The sequence below is a fragment of the Pleurodeles waltl genome, chromosome 1_1 (genome assembly GCF_031143425.1).
Source record: "Pleurodeles waltl isolate 20211129_DDA chromosome 1_1, aPleWal1.hap1.20221129, whole genome shotgun sequence".
Classification (NCBI taxonomy): Eukaryota; Metazoa; Chordata; class Amphibia; order Caudata; family Salamandridae; genus Pleurodeles; species Pleurodeles waltl.
Genome location: NC_090436.1, coordinates 76,384,893 through 76,405,950, shown reverse-complemented (window position 1 = coordinate 76,405,950; position 21,058 = coordinate 76,384,893). Strand labels below are relative to the sequence as shown.

The 21,058-nt window shown below is 44.0% G+C and overlaps 1 protein-coding gene across 2 annotated transcripts in view; it reads left to right on the top strand.

The window, feature by feature from the left end:
- GALT (galactose-1-phosphate uridylyltransferase) overlaps nt 1-21,058 on the top strand; it is a 105,783-nt gene that overhangs the window by 69,434 nt on the left and 15,291 nt on the right. For both annotated transcript variants that reach the window (XM_069214489.1, XM_069214574.1), the window contains one exon: nt 19,562-19,716. In XM_069214489.1, the coding sequence (XP_069070590.1) occupies nt 19,562-19,716 (155 nt within the window). The remainder of the gene's footprint in view (nt 1-19,561; nt 19,717-21,058) is intronic.

Genomic DNA, 21,058 nt, shown 5'->3' with positions numbered 1-21,058 from the left:
GCGGCGGATTCTTCGATACTATCCGCACATAACTATGCTCACGGAATAGCGCTCAGGAGACATGCATGGCTGCAACTTACATCGCTTAAACCTGAAGCACAGCAGAGAATACAAAATTTACCTTTCTCAGGCTCCACTTTGTTCGGCTCTCATGCCGATGACGAGATGGCCAGAATGAAGTCTGAGCTGGATACCCTGAAAGCAGTAGGCATGGAACGACCGAAAGAACAGCGAAGGGTATTCCGCCCATATCAACGAAGACTGTTCACCCACAGGTATCAGACTCCACATTGGATGTCTTCACGTCCCTAGCAACAGCAACAGCAGCAGCATCATAGGGGTTTCTCCACACAATGAAGGTCGACAAGGTGTTGTTCAACACCTCAAACTCAGGCAACTCGACAGGCTCCCGCGTCGAAGCCCTGAATCTTCGCTTCCCCCTCCTCCGTTATCCACTCCGGTAGGGGGAGGTATCTCAAATCATCTGGACGAGTGGCTACGCATCACAACAGACGCCTGGGTATTGAATATTGTGAGACATGGTTACGTTCTCAGATTCACCAGTCCTCCACCATCTGTTCCACCCAAAACAACCAGCCGACACCTCGAAGCTCTTCAGTTAGAAGTCACCATTCTATTACAAAAAAGAGCCATAGAACCCGTCCCGATCAGCCAACAAGGGAAGGGGATTTATTCGAGGTATTTCCTTGTGCCCAAAAAAGACAAGCAAGAGTTTCGTCCCATTTTAGATCTAAGGACAGCAAACAAGTGGATTCGCAAAGAGAAATTCAGGATGCTATTCTTGCACCAAATTTACCCACATCTTCGTCCGGGCGACTGGCTCTGTGCAATAGACCTTTGCGACGCTTACTTTCATATTCCGGTGACCAAGAAACATCGAAAATTCCTAAGGTTCACCGTCGGAAAACGTCATTACCAATTTGCGGTTCTGCCCTTCGGCCTCAAATCAGCGCCGAGGACTTTTTCCAAATGCATGGCGGTGGTAGCCGCCCACTTGAGGAAACATCGAATATTTGTCTACCCCTATCTAGACGATTGGCTCATAAAGGCCTCCAGTTATCTAGAGGCACAACAACATTTCAAATGGACTCTACAGCTGTTGCAGAAGCTAGGTCTTCAAGTAAATCTCCTGAAATCCACAGCAACACCTGTTCAGAGGTTGCATTACTTAGGGGCCATTATAGATACCAATCTAGGAAAGGTGTTTCCTTCGGAGGAACGATGATTATCGATTCTCCAAAAGTGCAAACAACTGCAAGAGTCTCCACAGACCACTGCAAGAGTAATAGCTTCTCTACTGGGCTCGATGGCGTCTTGTATCCATCTTGTTCCCAATGCTCGCCTCCATATGAGACCATTACAGGAAAACCTGGAGGATCAATGGAGTCAACTAATGAACGAATGGGAGAGCAAAGTCCTCCTTTCTCCCCACGCCCTACAGTCCCTCAAGTGGTGGTGTCTACCTGACAATCTCTTGGTGGGGATTCCGTTCCAACATCGGCCTGCAGCTCAAACCATCGTAACAGATGCGTCACTGCTCGGATGGGGAGCGCACATGGAACATCTTCGAGTCCAAGGCAAGTGGTCACAGAAAGAGAGTCTCTATCATATCAACCTGCTGGAGCTTCGCGCAGTCCACCTTGCGCTCAAAGCTTTCCTTCCCTCTCTGAGAGCGGAAACTCTCCTTCTCCAGACGGACAACGTGGCCACTATGTACTACGTAAACAAACAAGGAGGCACCAGGTCCAGGATTTTATCCAGAGAGGCTCAGACAATCTGGCATTGGCTTCTAGCCAGGAACATGTCGCTAGTAGCAACTCACCTGCCGGGCATCCAGAATGTTCAAGCGGATGCTCTCAGCCGCGTAATGGACGAGAACCACGAGTGGGTTCTACACGACGACGTCGTTCATTCCATTTTCGCACTATGGGGTACCCCCTCTATAGATCTATTCGCAACCCCAGAAAAATAAAAATTCCAAAACTTCGCCTCCAGATATTACCATCCAGGGACACTGGGGAATGCCCTGTGGATAAGCTGGTCAGGAGCATTTCTTTCCGCCTTTCCGCCGCTTCCCCTGATTCCGGCGGTCCTCCAGAAGTTATCCAATGCTCAGTCCAAAATGATCCTGATTGCTCCGGAATGGCCACGCCATTGGTGGTTCCCAGACCTTCTTCACCGGTCACTCAGACCACACATCAGGCTCCCTTATCGCCCGGACCTGCTCATGAAGTTCAGAGGGCAGATGTCCCATCCCAACCTCTCATCGTTGAGTTTGGCAGCATGGCTCCTGAGCTAGTGCAATATGGACACTTGAACTTACCTCAGGATTGTATGGAAATCCTGAAAGAAGCAAAGCGCCCTTCCACACGATCCACTTATGCAAGCAAGTGGAACAGATTCTGCGTGTGGTGCTTAGACAACAACATTGACCCGATATCCTGCGGAGAGGAGTCTATTCTGCCATACTTGTTAAGTTTGGCAAAATCGGGCTTACAATTGTCATCAATAAAGGTACATTTGGTGGCTCTAACAGCATACAGAAAGAGCCCCTCACAAACTTCCTTTTTTCGAATCCCAGTTATTAAGGACTTCCTGGAGGGTTTAAAAAAGGTTTTTCCTCCCATTAGAAGACCATCTCCTCCATGGGAACTGAATGTTGTCCTATCGCGTCTGATGCTACCTCCATTCGAGCCAATACATAAGGCATCACTTCAGCATCTCACATGGAAAACTGCTTTTCTAGTGGCAATCACTTCAGCGCGTAGGGTCAGCGAAATCCAGGCCCTTTGCGCTCAAGAACCCTACACGGTTTTTCATTCTGCGAAAGTGGTAATGAGAACTCATCCAAATTTTTTACCTAAGGTAGTCTCCGACTTCCATGTGAACCAAAAATTTCATTACTGACTTTCTTTCAAAATCCAACTACTCCTGCTGAGAGAACTCTGCACTCTCTGGATGTAAAGAGAGTCTTGAAATTTTACTTGGACAGGACAAAAAGCTTACGGAAATTACAACAGCTTTTTATTAACTATGGCCCAGTTAGAACAGGGTTGGGCACGTCTAAACAATCTTTATCCAGGTGGATTGTTTCATGTATAATGTTATGTTATCAGTTAGCAAACAAATCCCTTGGTGGTAGGCTAAAAGCCCACTCTACTAGAGGGAAGGCAGCTACTGCAGCCTTGATGAGAAATGTCCCTTTGGTAGAAATATGCAAGGCTGCCACTTGGAAGTCGGTCCATACCTTTACTAAGCATTACTGCCTTGACACAGACGCTAGGGCGGATGGGCAGGTTGGACAGGCCTTGCTCAAGAATTTATTTGCATGATTCATGTTTTCTCAGTATTCTTCTGTCTACTCCACCGCAGTTATGGGGACGGGCTTGCTACTCTATTCAGTGCATATGACTATACATGGAAATCCCCTACGAGAGAAGGAATGGTTTCTTACCTGTAACTCCAGTTCTCTCGTAGGGGTATTTCCATGATAGTCATAAGCAACCCTCCCTCCTCCCCGGTGGAGTTGACATAGAACATGAATATTATCGAGGTTGGTACTCCAACAAATGTTTTGTTTCTTCATGTCAGGTTACAAGCCTCCAAAAAAGAACTGAGGCAACTGCCTTTTGCTGTGCATGATGGGAAACAGGAAGACTTTACTTTCTTAAAGGCACAGCTCTATTTTCATTCTGTATAATGGCAGCCTATGGGCTACACTGCCCTGCATTGTTTTATTCTCATGAGAGGTGTAAATAAAATATGAGAATGTATTTGTTAATATATTTATAAAATAAATAGATGTTTAAACGTGAATTTACACTATTAACTGTTTTTTCTTTTAACAATTTGGCCTGTGTAGCTGTTCACATAGGCTGCACAGTGTTATTCTTAAGTGTTTTTTGACAAACCTTTTTTCAAAGGGTTGGTATTTGCACTTAAGAATATACTTCACACCAGTGCTCCGGGGTCCCCGCAGGCGCGCGGAACTATTCAGTGCTTATGACTATCATGGAAATACCCCTACGAGAGAACTGGAGTTACAGGTAAGAAACCTTTCCTTTTATCCTCTTCTATCCCTTGGCCTGTTCTTGTGTTCCATTCCCTGGGTTGCCCTGGCTCTGATAGCGTTAAAAAGTTAGAGAGCAATGGAATAGCTTCCCTAATGCACAGTTTCTGTTTTATTTTAACTATGTCAGACTCTAAGGGGGGGGGGGGGGCAGCTAGGTGGTGGCTTTAATGGCTGCTTTTCTCCTGAGCTGCTCCTCTCAAGACTTCTTCACCACACAGTATCACAATGTGACGGTGGACTCTTGAAGAGTATTGAAGGTGGTGGAGACACCTACCACCACCCCCCGAACACCCCTCCCATCGCCTGAGAACATTGAGGGGTTGTACCGGTGGCCAGCAGAAAGCCAAGGAAGTCTCCTGTCTCATTGGATCTTTCAAGAGGACACCTGTCAGAAGATTCAGCCATACTGCTGTGAAAGCACATTTTTATACAGACATTTACATGGAGATTAGAGAACCAAGGCAGGCAGCTGGAGAACATTTGTGTAACTGGGGCCGGGACCCCTGATAACCTGGTCAGTGGAGAGAGAGTACCTAGAGAGGCACTCGGTAATGTTTCAAGAACACTGTGAGGCGGGTATTTAGCCGGCCACCAGGACCCCCCTTTGCATCAGATTCCGAAGACTGGTGTCATTATAGTCCCTCTCACTTTCTAAACTGCATGCTCAAAATGGTAACAAGTTTGAAGGAAAACTTCCATATAAAGATGATGGATTCTTGTCTTCTTCAGTGTGAGGTGGTGCACCCTGAATATAGAACCGACAATATGGGTAGGACACAATATCTAGGAACAAAATATTGAAAACAAAATACCAACAGTAAGTCTAGATTTTCTATACCTAACTCCATATATATGCATCTACACAATACATATAACTTGAAGGTATGTAGATGTGTGGTTAGAAATAGTAAATCTAGATTTCCCTATATGCACATACCTTTAGATTATTTTCTCCCTCAATATTTTATCCTCTATTTTCTTGTACTGCGATGTTGTTGGTGTCTATATTCAATATTACAACCAGTGTGAGAAGAGGCCTGTAGCAAGGGATTCCAAAGTGTGAGAAAAAACTGATACAGCTAAGACTTCTGTGTGGTACCTGGCACACCTTAAAGTGGTGGAAAGAAGATGGAACTGCATTAGAAAGGCACAAGGATATTGGAGATCCTTAAGTTTTTTGGTTTAACCCTGTTTAGGTGTGGGCTCTCTATCTGGGGTATTTGCAGTCTACTTGTTCCACTTCCCCTTGTTCGTTTTCCTTGACCTTGTTACTCTTTTTAGGTCAAAGCCTACCAGACAGCACTGGTGTCTGGTTTGCTAATGACATCAGGGGAACATTTGGAAAGCTTCCCTGGGATTATATTCAACCCGCTACTTACCATTGGCTTTTTGGTTTGTAACTCACATTTTCTTGCTTTCTGTTTGCTGGTGTTTTGTTTTAGGCTGTCAAGCTTGAGCTCGTTCCTTCCTTTGCCCAAACCTTATTTACAGCATCCTTCCAACAGCCCCCATTCTGTAAACAAACCTTTAAATCTTGTTCTTATCTTGTCACATTTGTAATCCATTAGAAGACGGAAGTCAAATGTCAGGCTCCGTCTTCAGAGGGAGGTTGGTTTTTACTTTTCTTTCTCTGCTTCAAAGTGAGGGGATTTATGTACGAATCTTGCTGGCTACTGGGGGTAATTTAGAAGTGGTTTTTTTTTTTAATACCATCAAAACAAATCAGTAAACTAGGTGATGACATTTTCACACATTATAGTGTGAGCGCTTTATACTTTTTTCAGTAAAACTGTATCTCTATGCAAATGTAATTGTCATTTCAGTTGAAGATGTGTTGTCTGTAATGGCACTGCGCCACCACATCATGCATATTGCACTTTACCCCATTGTACTCTACTCTGCATCCCTCACTAAGCTACTCCACTCTGCACCACTGCACTCTACTCTGCACCATTCTAATCTACACCACTTCAGTCTGCGCCTCTTTACTGTGCATCACTCTACCCCAGTGCACTCTACCCCACTTTACTCTACTATGCACCACTGCACTCTTCGCCACTCCGCTCTGCAACCCTGGAGACTATGCCACTGCACTCTACACCAATGCAGTCCACTCTATGCCACTCTAATCTACTTTGTACCACTATACTCTACGCCACTGCACTGTGCCACTGCATCCTACCCTGCACCACTACACTCTACCGTGCACCACTACACTCTATGCCACTTCACTCTACTCTGAAACAATCTACTCTGCACCACTCTACTCTACGCCACTGCAATCTACATTGCACCACTCTGCTCTACTGTGTACCACTCTACTCTATGCCACTGCACTCTACTCTAAACACTAAACTCTATCCCAGTGTACTCTACGCCACTTTACTAAAAAACAATCCACTCTACGCCACTGCACTGTATGCCAATATACTCTGCACCGCTGCACTCTACGCCATTATACTCTACTCTGCACCACTGTACTCTGTGCCACTGCTCTCTGTGGCACTCTGCTCTGCACCTCTCTACTCCAGTGCACTCTACACCAATGCACTCTGTGCCACTCTATTGTACACCACTGCACTCTATGACAGTCTACTCTACAGTATTGCGCACTCTGCCACCAAACTCTACGTCACTCTATGCCACTGCACTCTATGCCACACTGCAGTCTACTCTGCACCACTCTGCTCTTCGGTACTCTATGCCAATGCACTCTACCCCACTACACTCTATACCACTCTGCATCACTCAACTCAATGTCACTGCACTCTACCCTGCACCACTCCACTCTACGCTACTGCATTCTATGCCAATCCCCTCTAAGCCACTCAAATCTATACTGCACCACGGCACTCTATGGCACTGCACTCTACTACACTGTATTCCACTCTGTCACTCCTCTCTGTGCTACTGCACTATACACCACATCACTTTATGCCAATGCACTCTACACTACTGCACTGTACGCTACTATACACTACTCTGCAATGCTGTACTCTACGTTAAGGCACTTTATGCCATTGTGCTCTAAACCACTGCATTCTACACCACTCTGTTCTACTCTTCACCACTGTACTCTGGTCTACTGCTCTCTACGCCACTTTACTCTGCACCACTCTACTCAACACCACTGCAAGTTATGCCACTGCACTCTAAGCCATTTTACTCTACGCCACTTCACTCTGACACACTACTCTGCAACACTGCACTCTCTGTTACTGAACTCTCCGCCACTCTACTCTGTGCTACTCTACGCCACTGCACTCTATGCCACTACACCACTCTATGCCACTCTAATCTAATGTACACCACTGCACTGTATGCCACTTCACTCAACACATTTGTACTCTACCCTGTACCACTTCACTTTATGCAAGTGCACTCTACTTTACTATGCACCAGTGCACTCTACATCACTCCAGTCTAGGCCACTCCACTCTGCTCCACTCCACACCAGTGCACTGTACACCACTACTCTATGCCACTCCACTCTACCCTGCACCACTCCACTCTGCACTACTCCACTCTACTCTGAAACAATGTACTCTACACCACTGCACTCTGTCACTCTACTCTATGCAGCACCACTCCACAGCACTCTACTCGATGCCACTGCGCTCTACGCCACTCTGTTCTAAACCACTTCACTCTACCCAATGTACTCTACACCACTGTACTCAAAAACAATGCACTCTATGCTTCTGCACTCTACGCCAGCTACTCTGCACCACTGCACTCTATGCCACTATACTCTACACTATGACACACTATGTTAATCCACTCTATGCCACTGCACGCTAAGCCACTCTACACCATTGTGCTCTGTCACTGCACTCTACATCACTTTGTTATACTCTGCACTACTGTTCTGTATGCTGTTGCTCTTAACAGCACTCAGCTCTGCAGCACTCTACTCTACACCACAGCACTCTACGCCACTGCACTCTTAAGGCACTCTACTCTGCAAGACTACACCCTCTGCCACTGACCTCTACAACACTGCACACTATGCAAGTCTCCACTATTGGGCTGTGTGTCACTGCACTCTATGCCATTCTATTCTACTCTGCACCATTGTACTATATGACACTGCTTTCTGCAGCACTCTACTCTGCAACACTCTACGCCACTGCAGTCTACGCCAATGTACTCTCATCAGTGCACTCTAAATCAGTGCACTCTACACCAATGCACCTCTAAGACACTACTCTGCAAGACTGCACTCTCCACCACTGACCTCTGCAACACTGCACGCTACCTAACTCTACACCATTGCACTCTATGTCACTGCACTTTACTCCACTCTGCACCACTGTACTGTATGCCACTGCTCTCTACTGCACCATACTCTGCAAGACTCTACCCCACACCAATGCACTCTACACCTCTGCACCCTAAGACTCTCTGCTCTGCAAGACTGCCCTTTATGCCACTGTACTCTACTCTACAACTCTTATCTCTGTGACAGTACTCTATGCACAATCTACTACTCTGCATCTCTACACTACACACCACTGTACTATACGCCACTGCATTCTACTCCATACATCTGTACTCTATCCTGCACCACTCCACTTCACTCTACTCTGAAACAGTCTACTCTATGCCACTGTACTCTAAGCTACTGTACTCCACCCGGCGCCACTCCACCCTGCACATTTGCACTCTATGCCACTGCACTCTACGCTGCACCACTCCACTCTGCCACTGCACTGTACTCCAGTGCACTCTCCACCACTTTACTCAAGACCAGTTCACTCTAAACCACTGCACTCTATGCCAATCTACGCTGCAACACTTCACTCTAGGCCACTCTACTCACTCTGTAACACTCCACTCTGACTTTCTACTCCATTAAACTCCACTCTGACACTATACTCTGCTCCAAGCCACTCCATGCCACTTTACTCCACTCTATAATACAACACACTATTCCACTCTATGCCACTCCAGTACTGTACTCTGTGTCACTCCACTCCATGCCACTCTGTCATTCCACTTTACGCCGCTCCACTCTATGCCATTTCACTCTACTACACTATTCCACTCTGTCACTCCACTCTATGACAATCTACTCTGCTGTACACCATTACACTCTACAACACCCTACGCCACTCCACTCTGTTCTACACCACTTTGCGGCGAATGCGAAAACAACAAGGTGATGGATGGAATGCCTGAATTAATCTCAGCCACTAGCAATCGCTCAGGGGTGCACAATAGATTGGGATGCGGCCAGAGCGATTGCCAGTGGCTGAGATTAATTCAAACATTCCATTCTTCACTCTTTGTTTTTGCATCCACTGTCCTAAGTGCACCGAGTATACCCAGATGTGGGTCCTCGACTCACTGTGCCACTGGAACCAAGCTATACCAGGATGAAGAGCCCTAAATAGGGGGAAACTGGTCCTAGGTTGCTTGTGTTTTGGTTCAGGGAGGACCTGGCAGTTCGGGCTGGACTGCTCCCGTGAGGAGCAGAAAGAATCGATGATGGATGGAATGATGAACAAATCAAATATTCACCCCAGTCACAGAGCTGGTTTTAATCCATCGGTTTTTTGCTCACCATGCCATCCCAGTTGGGAACCAGCCATATGCAAATTAGTCTTGACACTGCTCCCCATGAGAACAGTCCAGCTCGAACTGCCAGGCCAGGTCCTCCCTGGACCGGAAACAAGCATCCTGGACTGGTTTCAGGGTATCACCCCTCACCAGCAAGGCTAGCTTGAATCAAGTGGCACAGTGAGCGAGGGACCCACATCAGGCATACCCTTCCCACTTAGGGCAACAAAAGCAAAAAGAACGGATGATGGACGAAATGCTGAACAAATTAAGCATTCACCCTCAGTCACAGATCTGGGTTTAATCCATTGTTTTTTTTGCTCAACACGCCACTCCAGTTTGGACCCAGCCATATCTAAATCAGTCTTGACTGTGCTCCCTAAGGGAACAGTCCACTCCGACCTGCCAGGCCAGGTCCTTCCTGAGGAGCAAGGTCAAGACTAATTTGCATATGGTTGGGTCTAAACTGAGATGGCATGGTGTGCAAAAAAAGATGGATTGGGATGCGAGTGATCTCCAGTGATTGAGCTTAAGTCAAACATTCCATCCATCACCTATTTGTTTTTGCATTGGTGCCATAAGTGCGACGGGTATGCCCAGACGTGGGTCCCAGGCTCACTGTGCCACTGGAACTAAGCTATACTTGGCTGAAGAGCCCTAAATAGGGCAAAACCGGTCCTAGGTTGCTTGTGTTTTGGTTCAGGGAGGACTTGGCCTAGAAGTTTGGGCTGGACTGTTCCCATGAGGAGCAGGGCCAAGATTGATTTGCATATGGTTGGGACCAACCTGAGGTGGTATGGTGGTAAAAAAACAATGGATTGGGATGCGGCCCCCAGTGATCGCCAGTGGCTGAGAATATTTCAAGCATTCCATTAGTCACCTTGTTTTTGCATTTCCTACACTACTCCACAACACTATATACAGCTCCAATCTATGCCACTCTACTTCACTCTGACCCTCTATTCAACTCTGACTCTATACTCCATGTCCTTCCACTCTGACACACTACTCCCTCCACAACACTCCTCAACAATATGCCACTTCACTTTACACCACTCCATGACACCCCACGCTACTCTACTCTGTACCACTCCACGACTCCCAACAGCACTCCATAACCCTCCAATCTATCTATACAACATTTTGCTTTATGACAACCCACTCCACACAACTCTTTTTTATGCCACTAACTTTTAGCCATGCTGCCTAGCTGGTGTACAACATAATTAAAGCATATTGGCAAAGCCAATAGCTCTTGCATAGACGAGAGCTGACCTATTGGCTTTGCCGATGCTTGTTTTCTTGTCTTCCTTCTGCTCCCATCCTTGCCCTGCTTTTTAAAGCTCCCCTGTAATCCAAACGGCGTAGCAAATGAAGTTTTTATCGACTAGAGGAATAATGAGCATTATATTGCATGACATTTGAGACTCAAACACGTTTTTACTTGGACAGGCAGGCTAGTTATGTTTTGTTGTGCCCTTGTGGGGTTGTGAATTGGATGAGTTTACCTGCCTTGTTAATATCACTAAAACGATTTAAACTAAAATTCTCCAAACTCCGTATTTATTCTAAATGCCTACCATTGTTTAAGACCTCCCAGGAAAAATGAAGAGCGGGTAAATCCTCTGCGATTATGAATCTTTATCACTAACAGGTGCTGGCCTGGTTTGCATTTACATAGAAGAGCGAGATGATTTACAAAGCAAGGCGTGCATAAGCCTCTCAGTGCACAAGCCCATATTTGACATCCATTTACTAATGACCATTTAATAATTGTTCAATTTGTGGTAGCAGTTAAAAACACATCACTTTTGATGGCATATTTGTCAGAAGTACCGGAAAATTAAAATTGCCAATATGAAAATGTGGAAACTAAATGTCAGATTGAAAAATTGAGCGAAATATCAAGATAAATTAGTCTTGCATGTGTAGTGTTATTTCATATGTATGCATGGTTTCTTCGGAAGCTAGTGACAGAGACGCGCCGGGAGCAAGCTACGGAGCATGTCTTCACGTACGGCGTAGTGCTTCACCGAGCCACAGCGCCAAGCGTGGCGGCCATATTGGATCTCATCAGCCTGTTGTTTTACTGCTGTGTTTACGATTCTCGCATAACCAGGGCTGCACATGTTTATCAACTTGACTACGAAGTTTGTCGTTTGTTCGTTACATTTAAGGTACAACATTGAACACTTTTCCAATTCACTAAACATTGGAATCTTCTTTTAGTTACTGGGTGCATATTTATTTTGATTTTGATAATACTTTCTGGCAGCCACCTAAGCAGCCAATTTTTGTTGTTTATTGGAAACTCATTAATTTCTTCTTCATATACATTGGTTTGCAAGTAAAGAAATTGTGCAACCTCCTCCATTTCTACAAAAAGAAGGGAAACCCTAAATAAAATAGAGTGAGTGGTTGTGCATTTTTTAAAATTACCTTGCAGCAATAGGCATATCATCCTACTAGAAAATGGTGCTGCTGTTTAATCATCTAGGGGTGGCTGGTCAACGTGTTTTTGACAGCTTGCCTTCTATTCCAGCACCCCAGACTGGAGATGTACCAATGAACATTTATATAGAAGCAAAGGAAAGAAAGAAGAAACAGTATTCTGATGATTCAAGTGTACTTTTAGAAAGGTTCAGTATGAGGCCAATTCGATGGTATTGGCATCGAAATGTGACTTTGGGAACTATGTAGATACATACGTGACCATTTTTTTTTTATTGATACTAAACAAATTCAGGTATGCCTTTTGACATGTTGCAATCCCACTTTGGAGGAAGCTATGGACATAGCAAAAAGTATAGAGAGGTCCATTTAGCTGATCATGGGGGGACAATCTTTCCTGAATTGCGTGCTTGAAGAGGATAGTGTATGCACTGTGAACAATAGGAAAGTAGGAATGAAAAGAGATATGCAAGGGCAAGGAGGGTGTGATGTCCGTGATCAGAGAATGTGTAATCGTTGTGGTTCAAAGAACGATATGGGTAATAGCTCTTCTTGTCCAGCCATAAATAAGAAGTGTAATCGTTGTTGCAAGATTGGGCATTTTCAAGGAGTCTTTAGAAGTGCTTTGAGAGGGAATGGACGCCCAAGTAATATGAGAATTAGTAATGTGAACATCAATACATTACAGGAGAAAACTTTGAAGTGTGTTGACCTACCTTCTAATGTGGTATTGACGGTAGAGATGTCTGATTCTGTTCTTCATGGGTCAGCTAAAGGCATTAAAGGACCTATGTGTGAGCTATTATTGATGGCAAATGTGTCACTGTGATGGCTGATTATGGAGCACCGGTCACCATATTGGCTGATCATACTTTCTACAGATATGGCCTAAATCTTTGGTGTTATCTTGTCCTGACATTAGCCCAAAAGCTTATGGGGTTCAAGACATTGATCTTTTAGGATTCTTTTGGCCTTCATTACAGTGTTTAGATAGGTCTAATATGACAAAAATGTATGTGGCTGTCAACGGCAGGGATATTGTTGGTGGAGAGACCTGGCAAAATTGGGAATTATTTTGTGTCCTCGTCATGATGTTCCTGTTGTGTTGGGAGATCTGCCTGATTTAAAGGCCAAAGAGCCTGTCTTGCTTATTGATTTAACAGGTAATATCTTGGATAGCATTATTGGTCCGTTCCCTAAGGTGTTTAGAAACCAGGGGGGCGAGGTGCGTGGATTTGAACATAGCGTAAAGCTAAAGGGGAATGCTGTTCCTGTAGTGCACAAAGTTAGACAAGCTCCATTGAGCGTTAAACAAAACCTGAAAGATCTTTTGCAGAACCTGAATTCTGAGGGGATTATAGCACACACAGATTCTTTTGAGTTGGTTTCTCTGGTTGTACTTACAAAGAAGAATTCTGGTGAGTACAGGCTATATTTGGATTTAAGATCTTTAAATCAAAATATTTTGGTGGCTTGTCACCTACTTCCCCATATTCAGGAGATGAATGCTAATATAGGATGTTCAAGATACTTTTCTACAATTGATCTTCACTCAGCGTATCATCAAATACCACTGAGTGAAGATTCACAGGCACTAACTACATTTGTAACTCTTTTCGGGGCATTCAAATACTTGCGGTTACCATTTGGATAGGTATCTGCCATAAGCTTTTAAAAAAAAAATGATGGATACTCTATTTGGAGACATCCCTCATGTTCAGGCATTCCAAGGTGATATCTTGATTTCTACTGAAACTCGAGAAACATTTTTTCAAGTTTTAGAAAGGGTACTACATATATTACAATCCAGAGACAGGACTGTTAAACCCAATAAATGTAAATTAATGTTGCAAGAAGTAGAATACCTAGGACACACAATTTCAGGGAAGGGCATAAAACCTACATTTTGTAACCTGGAAGCCATAAAAATGCACCTCCTCCAGTTGATACTGATTCTTTATGCTCATTTTAGGTTTGTGTGAGTATTATGCAAGATTTGTGCCTGGGTACGCATTAGCTGTTCAACCTTTAAGATCCCTGCTCAAAAAAGGCAACAAATTGGAATGGGGTGATGCAGTTAAAATTGCCTTTCAGAATATAAAGAAAGTGGTTCTCACTTCTCCAGCCTTACGGTCATTTGAACCTTCTAGAAAGTCATACATTATGGTAGACGCCAGTTTGAAAGGTATGTGGTTGTTGTGTAGCCGTTTTAGTTACAGCTCTATGCACGTTACCTTAGCACACTAGGCTTGCTGCTGAGCACTTTAACCTAGATATAGTTTATTCAGCTTCATTTATTATTTTAACAATAGCCACTTTTGCGGTCTTGTTTTATTTGTTTCTATTTAGCTGTTTTTGCTTAGGTCAGCACTATGTTCTTAAACAAGACATTCTTGTTCACTCTGTGCTCAGGGCTGCAGTAAGATGGGTTGCCGGTGAACGTGGTACAAGTTTTGTCTCTGACATTCATAGAAAACACACATCCTTACGAAGGGACATTTTCTCAGAACATCAGCTGTTTTATTATAAAAACACTTCCTTGTCCCTTACACGTTAGAGGGAGATTCCAGCCAGAGAACCATGACTGTATGCTGATTGCTTTGCTTCAGCTGCTTATGCAGACTTCAGGCCTTTGCTCAGGTATAGGGGATGATGTCTTCCCAGGGGAACCTGAAGGGCAGAATTAGAGCTTAACATGCTGTGCTCTATCATAGCCTAGGTAGGAATTAGTCTATTGACTCTAGTGACAATATGGTAACGTTATTTCTATGCTTCACTCTCCTTGTCACAATTCTAATCTTGTAATGCTGTATTGTCCTGGTTCTTGCAGTGCATGCTTTCCTATCTAAGATGCAGTAGCTTCATTAAAACCTTATTGAAACATATACTGCCTCTGTTTGTCATAGTGTACGTGAGACTAATGTAGCTGAGAGAAACGGATGAGACCTGAGTGACCACGATTTCCCTGAGAAATCAATTATGTCATGCGCTCGGTTCCCAAATCATCCCTGCTCTTGGGTAGAGATGAGGCACTGCTAGTTAGCCGGAGCAAAACCCGGATTGGGGCGACAGGCGTTACCTGTAGTGGGTAAGACTCAGTCTCCCACACCACAGGCAATTCTGCTGTTCAAAATCCAGTAGTCTCATTAGAATAATGAGAGCCTACATGACAGGGGCAGTGTTTGGGCAGTCTGTAAATGGTCAAGAGAATACAGTGGCTTTCACATTTAGAAATCTTTCTGATGCTGAATGTTACAAATGGGGTCTTTGGTTGACAGTCAGGTTACCCCCTGTAAAAGCAAGGACCCTCACTCTAGTGAGGGTAAAAGAGAATCACCCTCATATAACCCCTGCTTACCCCCTTGGTAGCTTGGCACAGCAGTAGGCTTAACTTCAGAGTGCTAGGTGTAAAGTATTTGTACCACACACAGAGTAACTTAATGAAAACACTACAAAATGACACAACACAGGTTTAGAAAAATAGAAAATATTTATCTAAACAAAACAAGACCAAAATGACAAATATCCACAATACACAAGTCAAGTTATCAGTTAAAAAGCAAAACAAGTCTTTATGTAGTTTAAAACACACACTAACACTGTTAGCGCGAAAATGTACCTTGGATGCGTCGCAAATAACCCCCCACGGGCGAGTTTGCGTCAAAAAGGGCTTGCAATGCATTGATTTCACTCACGAGCAAGACCTTGCGTCGTTTCTCCTTTTGTCCGGTTGGGGCGCATTGTTTCTTCTCTCCGCAGGAGAGCGATGCGTCGATCCGGTCAGCACTCTCAGGTCCGGGCAGGCCTTGCGTTGTTTTTACACTCCCAGCCGTACTTGCGTCAGAAATCCAGTGGCACGATGATCCGAAAACCATGCTGCACGTTTGCGATCTCCCAGCCTCCGTCAGCAATGCTGCTTGTCGTTTCTCCAGCTCCGTGCGTCGATTCTTTGTTGCGTTTCCAGCGAGCATCGATTTTCAGCTGCGGAGCAGGCAGCACGTCGTTTCTTCAGCCACAGATCGGAGTCACGTCAATCTTTTCCCCGCACATCGCTCTGTGCGTGGATTTCTTCCTCTTAGGCAGCCATCTTCTCCTTTCAGGGTCCCAGGAACTGGATGGGCACTAGTTGGCAGAGTAGGAGTCTCTCCAGAGGCTCCAGGTGCTGACAGAGAGAAGTTTTTGCTGTCCCTGAGAATTCAAACAACAGGAGGCAAGCTCTAAAAGAAGCCCTTGGAGATCTTCACAAGATGGAAGGTACACAATGTCCAGTCTTTGCCCTCTTACTCTGGCAGAAGCAGCAACTGTAGGATAGCCCCACAAAGCACAGTCACAGGCAGGGAAGCTCTTCTTCCTCAGCTCTTCAGCTCTTCTCCAGGCAGAGGTTCCTCTTGGTTTCCAGAAGTGTTCTAAAGTCTGTGGTTTTGGGTGCCCTTCTTATACCCAATTTCTCCTTTGAAGTAGGCCTACTTCAAAGTAAAGTCCCTTTTGTATGTGAAATCCTGCCTTGCCCAGGCCAGGCCCCAGACACTCACCAGGGGGTTGGAGACTGCATTGTATGAAGGCAGGCACAGCCCTTTCAGGTGTAAGTGACCACTCTTCCCTTCCCTCCTAGCACAGATGGCTCATCAGGAAATGCAGACTACACCCCAGCTCCCTTTGTGTCACTGTCTAGTGTGAGGTGCAACCAGCCCAACTGTCAAACTGACTCAGATAGGGACTCCACAAACAGGCAGAGTCTCAGAAATGGCATAAGCAAGAAAAAGCCCACTTTCTAAAAGTGGCATTTTCAAATAACAATCTTAAAATCAACTTTACTAAAAGATGTATTTTTAAATTGTGAGCTCAGAGACCCAAAACTCCATATGTCCATCTGCTCCCAATGGGAATCTACACTTTAATCAGATTTAAAGGTAGCCCCCATGTTAACCTGTGAGAGGGACAGGCCTTGCAACAGTGAAAAACGAATTTAGCAATGTTTCACCGCCAGGATATATAAAACACATTACTGTATGTCCTACCTTAACCATACACTGCACCCTGCCCTTAGGGTTACCTAGGGCCTGCCTTAGGGGTGCCTTACATGTACGAAAAGGGAAGGTTTAGGCCTGCCAGGTGGGTACACTTGCCAAGTCGAATTTACAGTTAAAACTGCACACACAGACACTACAATGGCAGGTCTGTGACATGATTACAGAGCTACGTATGTGGGTGGCACAACCAGTGCCGCAGGCCCACTAGTAGCATTTGATTTACAGGCCCTGGCACCTCTAGTGCACCTTACTAGGGACTTACTAGGAAATCAAATATGCCAATCATGGATAAGCCAATTACATATACATTTTGTAAAGGAGCACTTGCACTTTAGCACTGGTTAGCAGTGGTAAAGTGCCCAGAGTAACTAAAACAGTAAAATCAAAGTTCAGCACACATCAGCAACCTGGGGAACAGAGGCAAAAAGTTAAGGGAGACCAGCCAAGGATGAAAAGTCTAACACTGAAGTTAATTGCAGCACTATTGAGAAGGAGGCATTGGCGTGTGTGTGGGCAGTACAGAAATTTAAAACGTACATTCGGGGCACCACTTATGTATTTTACACTGTTCACAGACCTCTCCTCTATCTTTTGAGAGGTAATGGAATGGTAAAAGCATCTCCTCGTTTAGTACGTCTAAAAAGAATGTTAGAGCAGACTGTTTATCTCGCCAACCTCTGCCACCTTTGTAACTGAGGGACAAAATCATTAGGGTTACTCATGCAAACTTGCAAAAAATTGAGATTGACTTATGGGTGGCATGGATTAGATAAACAAGTGGCACATTTTATTGAAAATTGTCCTCAATGTGTTGTTTTTGACAAATATTGGAAGGCCACCACTAAGCCATTAATTCGAGTACCACTTCCAGTGAAAGCTTGGGAGAAGATAGCTTTAGATTTTTCATGGCCTTTCAGTATTTTACCAAGAGATAAAAGGTATCTATTAGTTGCCATTGACTATTTTTCTAAATGGATTTACTTTACTTTTGTTGAGGCTTCTAATTCCATTACTGTTATTTCTTTTTTGGAGAACATTTTCAGTTTAGAAGTATCTCCTGGTACCATTGTTACTGACAATAGTATGCACTTTGTATCAAAACAAACGACTGATTTCATGATTACACATAATATCAAGCATGCACAAGTAGCTTTGTACAGTCCTGCTTCTAATGGGTTAGTTGAAATAGCAAATTGCATTTTGAAAGAGGGGATTCAGACTGCTATAGCAGCTAATATTGATGTTCCACAATTTTTGCTAGATAAAATCTGGGTAAATCTTACCCACCCGGCATTCTACAACTGGGGTTGCTCCTTTTAGACTCCTTATAGGAAGAGATCCTTGGACAAAACCTACACCCGAGTGGATGTCAAACATGTTGAAGAGCAAGGGTGAAACACAGTACAATTTGTGAAGCAACCTTGACGGACAGAGTATTAAATAAACAACAAACTCAAAAAACATATTGTGACAATAGGAAGAGTGTTAAGAAAGTGGATGTTAATGTGACTGATTGGGTTAAAATCAAACAACCATTCACAGTTAACAAAGGAGAGTCCAAGTACTCTCTGCCCGTAAACGTTATCAGATCCAGCAAGGTTTCTGTGTTATTGGAAGGGAAAGGGTGGTGGAATAAGGACAGTGTTAATCCTGTATCCACACAACAAGCAGACGTTTTCAAGGGTATGTACTTGAATAAGGACACTGAGAATTCAATTATGTCTACTGATGTGGTTGTGGTAAACAATAATAGTGTCGGGATGCCTTCTTGTGAAAACCTGAACAACACCCCTGTAATAACAGAAACAAGGAGCAAGTCTTCTAGTCGTGAAACTATGCTGGAGCCTGAGTCCACACACAGCTCATGGGTTGTCAGTTTACCTACAAACTTTAGTGATTGTGTGATGTATTAGTTGTTATTGCTTTACTCAATCTCAAGTTTGTACTATTCGTTTTTGTTTATACATTCTTTTATTCCATTATTTTATAGGGAGAGAGATGATGTAGTGTTATTTTATATGTATACATATGTGTGTGTGTTTCTTGTCTTTTACATTTCTTGTTTATTTATGACTATTCTATTTGGAACTATGATCGTATTGGCCATTGGCATGGCTAGTTTGCCTGGAGGAGTGGAAGCTGGCTTATGGTGGATGCGATTGTGGGTCCTATTTATGGGAAATAAATCTGCAGCTTTATTCACCTACACTTGGTATACCTGTGATTCTCTGTGGATTATCAATTGTTTTTAAGTGGAGACACCATACTGCCGCATTGATGTTAATGTCTGACATTTGTTTTCATTTGTATTTTTTTGCTCTATCCTTTTCTTGGCATAGACAACTATATTACATATCAATTCTTTTGATTGGTTTTGTGAGTTCTGGTTGTGACGTAGCAGCTTGCATTTGTTTTTCAATGTTAGGAGCTCCCACTGGACCCCACCTCAAGGAGGATTGTAGTCACTGGCAACTTCATGCACATTACTACCCACCCCTTCTTCGCTCGGCTACTGTTCGGAAGTTCATGGTGGGCTATGAGATGCTGGCACAAGCTCAGCGAGACTTGACACCAGAGCAGGTGAGAACAGTACTGGACAACCTGTTGTTCTTTGGAAGTTATTGACTCATAAAAGCCTTCCTTTGCACAAAGCTCTTTCATGATTTAATTTTATATGGTGGACTTTATACTCTTAATGTGGTATCCTTCTTAATGTAGTTGGACATCGTACTGAGCAATAATTAAATGATCCTGTAGACAAACATGTTATAATGAGAACGGTGGGGTTTGGGTGGATGCTTAGGGTACACCATGTAGTAACTATTCTGTAAATGATGGATACATCTTCACACACAATCCTCGCATTACGATGTATGCTTCTAGACATCAGACTGTTCCAGAAAAGCTTTAACAATAGCTCTCTACTGGCACCAGGTAGCACCACGCGGCTCCAGACACAACTTTTTTACATGATGACAGTGGTAAACTAGGCACCAACTGGTGCACTGGCATCAGCTCCTGTTTTTCCGTGCCTCATTGGAGGGTTAAAGACTCCAGAGGCTCTCACGCAGATGCCTACTGACGCTGCACCTCCACTGACCCCAGCATCTAAAAAAAAAAGTGAAAGCCTGCTAAGGCCACATCTCCTGTTCATTTTGAGATTGTTTCAGTACAGACATAGACACCACCTGTGGAGCCAACTGTGGAGCTTCTTCGGAAGCTGTTGATGCAGCTGTCACAGAGGGTCACTGTTAGAATAAGAAGGTGATGCCAGAAATATGAATGGAAGATTTCCTTTATTAAGTATGCAGGAACAACCCCCGCCAGGGTTCACAGGAAGCACCCAGCTCCATCGACAACTCCGTCTTCTTCCACCGTCACCCTTCAAGTCATAACATTCCAACCCACATTCTTAACAGACCTGCAATGGTTACTAGGATACAACACATCTCCCCCTTTACTAAATTTGTAACAAATGCAAGTGAACTAAACAATATGATATAAGAACTACATAGAACATATATATATATATATATATATATATATATATATATATATATATATATATATATAATTTTTTTTTTAAACATAAGGAGAATAAACTTATATTAATGACAAATGTTCCCAGGAACACAAAAGCCATGCCGTAGCTACCATAGTGAAAAATCCCTGTTATTACACGAACTTAGTGACATAATAATCTCTCATCCACGACGGCTTGACTGTAGTTCTACCACTTTTCCTCACATTGCAATCTATTAGATTGGACCTCCCTCCGTTAACTTCCTCATCCTTCGCTTCACACTCCTTCTCACTACAGCTCGTAACCTTTTGCACATTCCATTTCTTACCATCACTTAACCACACACTGTTTCCTACCCCAACTTCAACTTGTTTGGGTTTAGACCATTTTGGCAAACTC